The sequence below is a fragment of the Pseudophryne corroboree genome, chromosome 1 (genome assembly GCF_028390025.1).
Source record: "Pseudophryne corroboree isolate aPseCor3 chromosome 1, aPseCor3.hap2, whole genome shotgun sequence".
In the NCBI taxonomy this organism is placed as follows: Eukaryota; Metazoa; Chordata; class Amphibia; order Anura; family Myobatrachidae; genus Pseudophryne; species Pseudophryne corroboree.
The window spans coordinates 835,576,948-835,589,933 of NC_086444.1; the positions used below are offsets into that span (position 1 = coordinate 835,576,948).

Sequence of the window (12,986 nt, forward strand, 5' to 3'; positions counted from 1 at the left end):
AAAATAGCAGCGAGCGAACAACTCGGAATGACCACCAAACTTAGAGAATAAATGCAGAAAACTCTTCAGGAGCTTCCAAACATGTGATCGGTTCCTCCGTGCACATTTTCTAAACTGAGTCTGGTAGGAGGGGCATAGAGGGAGGAGCCAGCACACCTAATCAAACGTCTATAGTGCCCATGACTCCTAGTAAACCCGTCTATACCCCATGGTACTAAATGGATTCCCAGTATCCCCTAGGACGTAAGAGAAAATAGGATTTTAATTACCTACCAGTAAATCCTTTTCTCTGAGTCCGTAGAGGATGCTGGGGTCCACATTAGTACCATGGGGTATAGATGGGTCCCTTGGGAGCCATGGGCACTTTAAGAGTTTAATAATGTGGGCTGGCCCCTCCCTCTATGCCCCTCCTACCAGACTCAGTTTAGAAAATGTGCCCAGTTGAGCCGGTCACAGCTAGGGGAGCTCCTAGGTGCTTTTCTAATTTTATTATTTTTTAAGAGATGTTAGGTACAGGGAGACTGCTGGCAACAGCCTCTCTGCTTCATGGGACTTAGGGGGGAGTAGAATGCTGTTTTACTGCTCTGATTGTGTGTAATTCACAATCAGAATGGACAGTCAGCTTTCTCTCCTTGCCTCCAAGAAACTACAGAAACTCCAGCCTGCGGGTACAGATGCTCCCTGGTCCAGCCCGCCCCTGCTCAAAGCCCATTAGAATTGTTTGGCCCTGGGCAGCTGCCCAGTGTGTCTATACATTGAGATGACCCTGCCCAGTGGCCCTGGTGCAGTGCACCTGCTGCATCATTGGTAGTTCTGCCCCTCTATTAGTGTTCATTCTTCAGTTGTGTAGTGTGCATTTCCATATTGTGTCTTAAATTCTTCCCAAGCTCAAGAATGCAATGTTCCACTAAGTGGCCATGGGATCATTGCACTAATGTAAAGAAGGAAAAAAACAATACAAAAGCAGTATAATTACTGGTAGAGCTTATTCCGCTGAATTAAAGGATTTCTTTTTTTTTTCTAAAGGAAAAGTAAGGCGGGACAAGGATTCCACAATTTTCCAAGTTATTTTGCCACCCATCTGATAACGTAACATGCCTGTATCATGAAAAATATGAGACTACATATATACAGGGATTAGTCGCCAGACACCACACTTCGCTGGAGATGGTGCCCAGAAGATATCAATGCAGAAGTGATGGTACAGGGAAAGTAATCTGTTCCTGGTTAGGTGCAGGATGCTAACCTGTGCCATTGGTGCTCTGGAGGGGGTAACAGCTACCACACATTACTGTACAGATACTGAAAATAAATGAAGCCGGTAATGGCCTGTAATGCAATAGGAGCAGACCTAGCATGTACTGCAGGATATTCCGTGTGATGCTCCAGAGGCTGCTGCTGCTGGTTACTGTGTCATGTCCTCTGATGCTGCACGGAGCAGATATAGCTGCTGCGGCTGCAGATTACACTCTTCTTCCCTCCCCCTATACTCACCCACCCAGCTCACCCCCTGAGACCTCCATGTCTCTGACGTCATGTGTGCTCCTTCCAGTTGCCATAGCGACTCCATTCCCCAAACCCCATCGCCTGTCTCCTCTCGCAGCCTCCACAATGGTACAGCCAGCATCATCATCATCACCATCACGCCGCACAGTGCTGCTAGTGCTAGCTCCAGTGACTAACTGAGAGAGGTGATTCAGCAGCAGCAGCATCCTGTGTATGCCCGGCCGCCCGCAGCCCCACCACCTCCCGCTTCTTCTGTGTGTTACTATAGAGAGAGAGAGAACTGCCATTACCCTAGCCGTGCACCCCAGCCCCAATCCGGGGTCCTGCTATATCACCTGGCTATCACTCACTACTCAATCTCACCCCCCCTCCCCCCCACCCGTCATTGGCGTCTGGAATGAGGTGTAAGAGAGCCACATAGAGGAGCAGCATCTGGAGGCGCAGCTCTAGCCCAGGATCCTCACGTTGCAGGCACGGAATGGTGAGTAGCCCGGGCGCTGCTGCTGCTGGGATGGGGGCTCAGGGCGGGGTGGTGTATCACAATATGTTATTACTGACATGTACCGTGTGGCACTGTGACTGACATATATTATATATATATATATATATATATACATACAGCTGGCACACATATAGACACATACAGTATTGGTTGGTAGGTAGGGGGGATGCTGGTGGCTGTGCACATTAGTACTGATACACAGACTGGAACCCTGCCTATAAATGCTGTGTCCTTTATGCAATCACTGTGTTTTTTGTTTTTTTTTTGGCTTTTTATTTCTTAAATTCGTGATGCTAAGAGAAATGGCCTCATGTACGTAGTTTATCAATAGCTATTAATACTTTGTCATCGCTCTCATTTATGTCTGCTCACAAGCTAATGTTTATAATGACACCTCACAGTGGATTATTCTTTTAAAAAGCAAATGTCTGCTATTTCTACCTATATGTCTGTGGCTTTCCTCTAATCGTGTACCTACTGCAGCAGTGATATACATGCCTATCTGTGTGGCGAAATGCCAAATCTGGGAATGTTTACTGAAAGGTGGGAATTATTTCAAATTAAAAAAAAAGCTAAATTGTAACGGGAAGCATTGAATAGATATTGTATTGATGGGACTTAAAAAAAATGGCATGACAGAACAGTGTTTTCTTTTTTTGTTTTTTTGTTTTGCTGCATTGCCACACCATCGTCTGCAATTTCTCCTCTCTTTACCTATTGATTACCAATAATTCATAAAGAGGTTTAATAAACACGGTGGGAGACTTGGTGGCAGAACCTAAAACTGTAGAATCCTTCTTAAAAAAGAAATGACGTGCTTTTATCCTCAGAAAAAACACAGTGAATGCATCTGATGGTATACTCGACAAGGCCGAAGCTGGATAACATTCTGGCTGAAGGTGGATATTGTTGAATGATGTGGCTAACCTGCCAGTATAGCAGATTGGTAGATGCCATAGACACTGTGCGGTATGTTGCAGGCCTCTCTCCAGCAGCAGAGACTGTGTGAGGAGACTGCTGGCTGCAGCATTGTGACAGGTTGCTCTCCTAAGCTCTGCTCCAAGAGTGCAGTATTAAACACCCTCTTGCTTTATCACTATAGCACAGTGCAAAGCCACCAAAAGGTGCCGACCCTAGTAAACCTTTAAGCTAATTACGCTGTGTTCGTCAAAGTAAATATTGCTGCTTTGTCACCTTCTGTTGCATTTTTTTTGCTGCAGTAAAACTGCTGTTAATTTAAATTGATGGCTATTTTGTAGGAAGATTTGTATACTTAGTGTACCTTTAAACAGATTCTGTTTGTCTTGAACAAGATTATAAACTACCTCTAGTTATTACAGTGGGTCATTTTTTTCAGCTTGGGCAAATGAAAACAATGATGTAATATATATTGTTACTATTCTGTTTTGTGTTGTCAGATGTAAACATGCTGTCTCATGTACAGTATGTGTACAAAACAGATCATATCAGGTATAAAAATTGTAAATAATGTCTTCATTTCATTTTGCACACTGTTGTAAGACCATTGAGGTTAATGGCTTTGGCACATAACTAATCATATTGAGTTTTAGGATTAAAGAAAGTAGAACTTCTTCAATATGCTGGTTGTCAGCCCACACTAGGGCTCTGCAGTGCCAATGGACTATCTGCTGAAATCGGAAGCATTAATTATGCTAATGCTGGTTTCAAGCCAAACCAGCAGGTATTTTCTTATGCTGTTTTATCCAGACAGTCCAATTTAGCCATAAACCTTCATTGCATCCCTTCCCCCATTAAAATGCTTATGCATAGAGCAGCCCCCCCCCCCCCCACCAGTGTAATTGACAGCTGTCAAATTGCAATGAGTGATGCTGCCATTGTTCTTCTGCTTATACTAGGATTCTGCTGCAGTTTCTGGAAAAAAAGGCACACAAAAAACAAATGGAGTTGAGTATTAAAAATGAAGAGACTACATGAACATGCACACTAGGGTGAGCTATTCCTTGAAGAATCAAAGAATCATCTCCCTTTGTTGCCTTGTGTTGACAATGGGTCTGTCAGGTTTATTTACATGGGATTATCCTATTATCCGGTCACCAAATTTTAAAATATGGAATACTGTATATATTTACAATTATAACTAATTTATAAATGCGATTGATAACCTGTCATCAGATCTTGCAGCCGTCCTTTTGTTTGGTCTGCGCTCCCTGAATGAAGTGCTTGAGAGATGAAAGGTGACAATAATAACCGTAAATGCTAGGTTCTGAATCCTACATGGAGGGGACACATTTTCCATTCACTATTGCAGTCAGGCCGACAGTTAAAATGATTGTTGGTTTTACATCTCCATTAAGCCTAACCAGATTTCCTCCATATCGTTATTATTAGGTAAATACTTTCCTATTTACACGGGTTCCATAACTCATTATATCTATATTTAATTCACAAAGCGGATAAGTTGGTTTGGTATTTGGATACGTAAATCTTGTTAATTCAGCCCACTGGTCTTTGTTCTAGTTTAGATATGGGTGAGTGTAGCTTGGTGTAGGCACTAGTGGGCAGGTTTGGAAGTGGACGACATGTTTATTATTCCTTTTATTATTATTTTGTTAATATCAGTATATTATATAGCGCCTGTGTATTACAAAGCGTGCTACGGGTGCATATGTTTTTATAATAATATTTGTCATGTATTCAGAGGGACAACGCCACCTTCTCAAATTGTAAACAACGGGATCATATTTGACTTGCTATTAGTTTTTCATCAGAATTAAAGCAGAGAACAAAAAAGTGACACGCTTGAAGCTTCACCCAATGGATATCATGCATCCCTATAGTAAATACTGTAGGTCTGTGGAACACACTTAAGCTATATAAGTTTACGATAGGCGCACCAGCTAACTGCACAGACCGTAAAATGCTGTAAAAACTATAGTGTATTAAATATTAATAAGGTCTTCAGCACACATGGAAATTCCAATTCAAATAAGAAATTTGGAAAGGGCTACATTTTTAGCAGTATTTCTTGGCTTCCTGTCAGTAACCTATGAAGTTCACTGCAGTCACTTTTCCTGGTCAGAAACTATCACAGGGAGCAATAATAATTGTAAACAAAATGTCCATAATCTAATAATTTGTCAAGGTATGGGAAGTTATGTATAGCATCTGTACAGAGTACCGGTAATTCTCAATTTGGGCTACTACTTTCCATTTCAGGGTATGCCATTTCCACACTGTGGGTCTAATTCAGCTTCAGTAGCAGTTATGCTAGAAAAGCAAAACTGCTACTGCAGATGATCGCATGCTGAGGGCTGCCTTCAGCCTGGCTTGGGATCAAAATTCGATTGCGATCACATTGCAGAAATCTGAGGATTGTCGAAGCCCCCTGCATACAGTACATAGCCAGGCTCCATATGCAGGTGCACCACTGCCATGTTTCCTATCGCAGGAAACGCAGGCGACATAATCGGGCAGCCCGAAAACACCCATGACGTGCCTACGTTTCCTGCTCCCCCCCAATGTCGCATTGCCGCTCCAACCGCTGCCGCCTATCACTCACTTTGCGATCGCAATGAAGAAAGTCTGCGCATGCGCAATGCAGACGCTGCGTATGTGCAGATGGTTGAAAAATGTCCGTCTGCGATTTTTTTACTTTTTCAATTGGTACTGATTGGGCCCTGTTTTTTTACATTCTGCGTTTTGTGGAATTTTTGTTATATAGGGCCTAATTCAGACCTAATCGCTCCTCTGCGAATTTGCAGAGGTTTGCGTTCAGATAGTCGCCGCCCAGACAGAGTGAAAATCCGCCCAGTGCAAGTGTGCGTACGCTGTGCGAAAAGCTTTGAATGTGCCGGGCAGCTACAAATCCATTCGCAACTCACCAGCTAATGTTTTTCCCAGTCTGTGTGGTAGCCCAGGACCCACTCTTACAGTGTGAAAGAAACAGGCTGATCGGGCCGGAGCTGACGTCACATACCCTCCCTGAAAACGCTTGCAGTTACCATCCCCAAACGTCCGCTTCCTGTCAATCAACTTGCGAACACCTAGCAATAAAAAAAGACGCTGATTTCTTTCGCAGTTTGGTCTTGCATGTGTGCATTATGATCCTTACGCATGCGCAGTCCTTTAATAATTATATGTTAATTTTAATAATTATTAATAGAATATTAGAATAATTAATAATTGGTTGGCTTGTGAATTCGCACAACAGCAATCAGGTCTGAATTAGGCCCATATGTAGTGTAAATGAATTCTGCATCATAGTGAAAATTGAAAGTGGAAATTTTAGAGGACAAATTTAACTAGAGACGTGCAAAACTAGTTGCTCTCTCTCTCTCTCTCTCTCTCTCTCTATATATATATATATATATATATATATATATATATATATATATATATATATACAGTTGTGCGCATAAGTTTACATACCCTAGCAGAATTTGTGATTTTCTAGCCATTTGTCAGAGAAACTTTTCTTTCACTCATGGTTAGTGGTTGGGTGAAGCCATTTATTGTCAAACAACTGTGTTTACTCTTTTTAAATCATAATGACAACAGAAACTACCCAAATGACCCTGATCAAAAGTTTACATACCCCAGTTCTTAATACCGTGTATTGCCCCCTTTAACATCAATGACAGCTTGAAGTCTTTTGTGGTAGTTGTGGATGAGGCTCTTTATTTTCTCAGATGGTAAAGCTGCCCATTCTTCTTGGCAAAAAGCCTCCAGTTCCTGTAAATTCTTGGGCTGTCTTGCATGAACTGCACGTTTGAGATCTCCCCAGAGTGGCTCAATGATATTGAGGTCAGGAGACTGAGATGGCCACTCCAGAACCTTCACTTTATTCTGCTGTAGCCAATGACAGGTCGACTTGGCCTTGTGTTTTGGATCAGTCTCATGTTGGAACGTCCAAGTACGTCCCATGCGCAGCTTCCGGGCTGATGAGTGCAAATTTTCCTCCAGTATTTTCTGATAACATGCTGCATTCATCTTGCCATCAGTTTTGACCAAGTTTCCAGTGCCTTTGTAGCTCACACATCCCCAAAACATCAGCGATCCACCTCCGTGTTTCACAGTAGGAATGGTGTACCTTTCATCATCATTGTTGACTCCTCTCCAAATGTAACGTTTATGGTTGTGGCCAAAAAGTAAAATTTTGGTCTCATCACTCCAAATGACTTTGTTCCAGAAGTTTTGAGGTTTGTCTCTGTGCTGTTTGGAGTATTGTAAGCGGGATTGTTTGTGGCATTTGCGTAGTAATGGCTTTTTTCTGGCGACTGGACCATGCAGCCCATTTTTATTCAATTGCCTCCTTATTGTGCATCTTGAAACAACTACACCACTTTTTTTCAGAGAGTCCTGTATTTCAGCTGAAGTTATTTGTGGATTTTTCTTTGCATCCCGAACAATTTTCCTGGCAGTTGTGGCTGAAATTTTTGTTGGTCTACCTGACCGTGATTTGGTTTACACAGAATCCCTCATTTTCCACTTCTTAATTAGAGTTTGAACACTGCTGATTGGCATTCTCAATTGCTTGGATATCTTTTTATATCCCTTTCCTGTTTTATACAGTTCAATTACCTTTTCCCGCAGATCCTTTGACAATTCTTTTGCTTTCCCCATGACTCAGAATCCAGACACGTCAGTGCAGCACTGGATGAAAGATGCAAGGGTCTTTCAGGAGTCCAGAAACTCACTGACCTTTTCTACACACACACTGATTACAAGCCAACAGATCACAGGTGAGGATGGTTACCTTTAGTAGCCATTCAAACCCGTTTGTGTCAACTTGTGTGCATGTTATCAGGCCAAAATCTCCAGGGTATGTAAACTTTTGATCAGGGTCATTTGGGTAGTTTCTGTTGTCATTATGATTTAAAAAGAGTAAACACAGTTGTTTGACAATAAATGGCTTCACCCAACCACTAACCATGAGTGAAAGAAAAGTGAGTTATCATTCATATTCTCTGACAAATGGCCAGAAAATCACAAATTCTGCTAGGGTATGTAAACTTTTGAGCACAACTGTATATATATACACATATATATATATATATATATATATTACACACACACACATATATAAGAACTCTTATTTTTATATAGTGATTCTTAAACATGGAGCTTTATGTGAACACTGCACATAACAAAGAGTTGAAAGGTCATAATTGACATTGGATACATTTAAATGTCAAATGAAAGCATTTCATACAGTAAGTCTGTGACCCTTGTACACTAAAGAAACCTAGATAAAGCTGTCATACACAACACTGTGCCTATGTTTGTGCTATATTTAGAAAACAGTATAATTTACCGTGTGATGGTGTTGGCTGTACAGGTGGTATTCATGTGACCGGCAGTCAGGAGACCGACGGTCACATGACCTCCCCCAACATCCCGCCTTCTCACTATCCCGATGGTCGGTATGCCGACCAACAGGGACTATTTCCTCTTGTGGGTGCCCACGACATCCATAGAGTGGGAATAGAACCCGAGCCCGCAAGGGTCTTGCTGCACGGTCTCCTGACCGTCGGTCAGCCATACCACACCCGGTTGTACATGGCATATATTTTTCAACCATTGAACACCACACCTGTCACCCCATGCATGGCCAATGGACATGTTCATAATAGGATTTTTATTTTCTTGAGAAGTGTGAAAATACCCACCCACTTTCCACTACAGCCACCTGTTACAGAGGACAATGTGTGTGTACTTGACATTGTACTTGACTTGATATTGTTGAAATGCCGACATTGCCTTTTCTGTATTATTTTAATCCCTAACCTTAACTCTAACCCTAACCCTTTGCCTAATAGAAAAGTCGGCATTCTGTCAATGTTGACATTTTGCCATTGTATACATTAATGATGTAGACATTGTAACCAGTGTTAGACTGGTGTTGACATTATGACTGGCAACATGCAGCTTGACATATCCAAACAAGCCCATTCCGGTGACACCTATAAAATATATAGGCCAATATATAGGCCCTCATTCAGCTCGCAGCGCAGAATTACAAAAATCGCAATGAATCGATTTTTTTAATTCTGCGCATGCACCGCAGCCGCACAGCATGTACACATGCAATCAGAGTTAGGAAGGATGCAACAGTACTTTGATTGACAGCAGTGAGTTTGGGGGGAGGGGTGTTAGGGTTTAGGGATAGGAAGGTTAGGGTTAGTTACTGGGGAGGGTTAGGTTTAGGCAGCGGGGAAGGGAGGGTTAGGGTTAGGCACCAAGCGGGGAGGGTAGGGTAGGGAAAAGGTGAGGGTTAGGAGGCTTAATGGGGGGCTGTCGGTATTTTGATGAACGGGATGCCGCTGTCGGTATACTGACAGCCGGCATTGTATCCATCGTCAAATCATACTGAATCCGGAGAGTACAGTCCAGGGAGAATATAGTACAGAGAGGGTGTGTATGAGAAATAGAGACAGAGGAACAGAAAGTGACAGACAGCAGTCAGAGAACAGGAATAATAGGAAACAAAGAGCAATGATAGCTGGGAGCAAAGAGCTATATAGAGAACACAATGCAGAAAGAAGAGGTCACAAAGGGAGAGCTGCAGCACGACTTGAAGAGATGCAAAGGCAGTTTGACATGGTGGCTGTGTATTACACCTGCCCCACTAACCCACCCTGCGGAGTCCTGGGAATCAGTACTCTGCGCTGGGGGTGCTCTACCAAGGTATCCTCTCCCCCCCAATCTCCTACCTGCTCTTCCAGTTCCCGGTACCTGGCTGCAGTGATCTGGCTTGGAGTCCGCTGACCAGGAGGAGGCGTATAAAGCTTCGGGCTGACACCTGTTGAAGTTCCACTGAGCAGTCTATGTCTCTCTAGATGACCTGCATCATGCAATGGGATATCCTCTGCCGGGCCACTCTCCCTGTGACTGCAAGTGCATCACATATTTTCACACACTTATACATATACATAATTACATACATGTACACATACAGTACATATATAGTCACACACATACACACCTATACACATATATACAAATAGCCACACACTTATACACACAGCCACATACTTATATACACAGTCACACACATATACACACACAGCCACACATAAATGCTCACAGACACACATAAATGCACACAGCCACATACTTATACACACACAGTCACACACTTATACACATATACACACAGCCACACACATATACACACAGCCACACACTTATACACACAGCCACACACTTAAACACATATACACACAGCCACACACTTATACACAGTCACACACTTATACACACAGCTACATATATATAAACACAAACACTTATACACACACAGTCACACATACACACAGCCTCACACATACATACATATATACATACAGCCACACACATACACTTATAGATGGTGCCTGCCCCCCCCACTCTTACTTTTACACAACACATGGCAGCACATCTTAGTATATACAGGCAGCAGCTCAGCCTCTTATCCTCCCTCAGTTTCCCACATTGCACAGCAGCAAGCAACCAGTGACTGCACACAGAGCCGTGTAGCCCCGCCCCCTGCTCGGACTCTCCTTAGTTTCACTTTCAAAAGCTTGTATGCTGCAGCTTTCAGTGCGGTGAGTGTGTGACAGGGGAGGGGGAGAGGAGGCTTCAGATGCCGGCGCCGCTGCCTATCATAGAGTGTGACAGGCGCAGCAGCCGGCATCAGCAGGGGAACTCAGCACAGGGATGCAGAGCGGGTAGAGCGCCTCTCCCCCCTGGCGCCTACCTGCACTGCATCCCTTTGCTGAGCGGTAAGTGCCAGGCCTGCTTTGCAGCCAGGTTGCGGAGGCAGGGGGCATCCACAGTTGCTGCGACCGCAATCTGATTGCGATGTGATCACAATTAGGTTGCAGTCACAGCCGCTGGGTGGCGGGTAGCATAGTGGGTGGCCTTGCCCTGCACTGGGTGGCCCCCAAGCACTTTCAAGCACTAGCACTTTCAAGCACCAGCACTTTCAAGCCATCGGCATTGCTGGAGCTGAGTGCAGCCCCTGCATCGGCTTCTCCCTCCTAGTGTGACCAGGTAACCACAGCCGTGGGACACAATCAGCACTCTGGCAAGCCCAACACCCTCACTACTGCCGTCTCAATTGGATGTGACTTAATCCTTCTCCACACGAATAAATAGCAATGCAGCCGCCCAGCATCTGCCGGCCGTTGATCTCAATCCGGTTCTTACACCGGGAAAAGTAAGTGCTGCACGCTACAATACTCACTTTTGCCACCTTAGCCAGCTCCTCGCACAATATTGTATCTAGCTGTCCATAGTAAAGGACTAAGGACCATTTTTTCGTAAAGACTCTGAAACTTTTAAGCGCATATGGGGCTAGCCAGCTAACTCTGACCTGCATTTAACCACATGAATACCATAGACCAGTTGTTCTCAAACTGTGTGCCGTGGCACCCTGGGTGCTACGGGGTACTTGCAGGGGTGCCTCAGGTTGGTGGTCAAGGACCAATTCAAACTATTTGTCAATGTAAAAGTCAAAACTCGTGCTTGTGGCTGCCAATCATAAAATATATGGACAAACAGAAGCAAATCTGTTCACCACATAATTAAACCTAAGGATGACATATAAACATAATTTACTTAATTTATTATTTTTTTCTAAATTTCTCAATAAGAAACTTTTAGCTTAGGGGGGCGTGAAAAAAATTCTGAAACTCTAGGGCGCCGTTATTCAAAAAAGTTTGGGAACCACTGGCATAGACGTCACTTACATCTAAACTTGTACTTAATATATTTTTTTATTTTTTTTTGTTCTCATCGGATACAAATTGTTGATATGGCAAGTTACAATTTTAATTGTAACAATAACTAATGTTACTGTGCACAGTACCCTTTTATATATAAATCTTTTGTTTTTTATATGGATACATTTAACTGATTGTAGTTAATAAACATTGTGGCACTGTCGGTTTGTGATGCATCTGTGAATCCTTCAGCGCAGTTAGTTTTCTATCTATAGTATAAAAGTAATATGTATATCAGTTCTAATGTGTGGTAATATTTCCTCAATAATCTGCACAGTAGTAATGGCCAGTATTTTACCAGCAATGCTCAGCAGTATCTCAGCAGTAAAATGTCTGTAGTAATGCCTAGTGATATGCTAAAAATAATACCCAGTAAAATGCCAGCTGTGAAGCACAGTAACATACTAGCTGTAATGCTATAGATGTACAGTACTAACATTAATGCTGAGCAATATTCCAGCATTGATGCTACTCAGTAATACAGTACGCAAAAAGTATTATGTCAGCTGGTGAAAGGTTGAATATTATACCATCTGCTGTAATGACAAGTAGTATGCCAATGATATGCCAACAATAACATGCCCTATAATATATTACCAATGATGCCCAGTAATAGTATGTCAGCAGTAGTGACTTCAAATAATATGCAAACAGTAATGCTAAGAATGTATCCAGACCCACAGATGTGTACGCAATCACTTATACCCCTTTCACACCAGCCAAAATTTCCCGGGTTAATGCACATGAACGCGCATCAACCCGGGAAATTTCTCAGTGTGAAAGGGTACAGGGTCAAAATCCCGGGATTCCTGCCCCGGCATTTCAACCCTGCTATCTTCCAGGGTTGGTCCCGGGATCTTCCCGGGAACCTGGTCAGTGTGAACGGGAGCCGGGTCAATGTGCCCCGGCTCCCGTTCACTCTCTATGTAGCAGGTGGCGCTTAGAGATCATGTGATCTCTTGCGCCGCCCCCGCCGCGTTACCGCTGACTTCAGCAACCCGGCAATATGCCGGGCTGCTGACTGCAGTATGCAAGGGGTCTTACTTTAATTCACTTTTCTCTAACGTCCTAGTGGATGCTGGGGACTCCGTCAGGACCATGGGGATAGCGGCTCCGCAGGAGACAGGGCACAAAAAGTAAGCTTTTAGGATCACATGGTGTGTACTGGCTCCTCCCCCTATGACCCTCCTCCAAGCCTCAGTTAGGTTTTTGTGCCCGTCCGAGCAGGGTGC

General features: G+C 43.4%; 1 protein-coding gene across 7 annotated transcripts in view; it reads left to right on the plus strand.

Moving 5' to 3' along the window:
- Positions 1-1,536: 1,536 nt before the first annotated feature.
- Positions 1,537-12,986, plus strand: part of MAPK10 (mitogen-activated protein kinase 10) — a 485,680-nt gene continuing 474,230 nt past the window's right edge. For 3 of the 7 annotated variants that reach the window (XM_063919876.1, XM_063919875.1, XM_063919880.1), the window contains exon 1: positions 1,539-1,987. Coding sequence is in view for 3 of the 7 variants with exons in the window: in XM_063919875.1 (XP_063775945.1) it covers positions 1,985-1,987 (3 nt within the window). In the remaining 4 variants the exon portion in view is untranslated. Of the gene's footprint in view, positions 1,988-12,986 lie in introns of all 7 variants that reach the window. The other 4 variants (XM_063919877.1, XM_063919879.1, XM_063919878.1 and 1 more) reach the window with 2 other exon arrangements.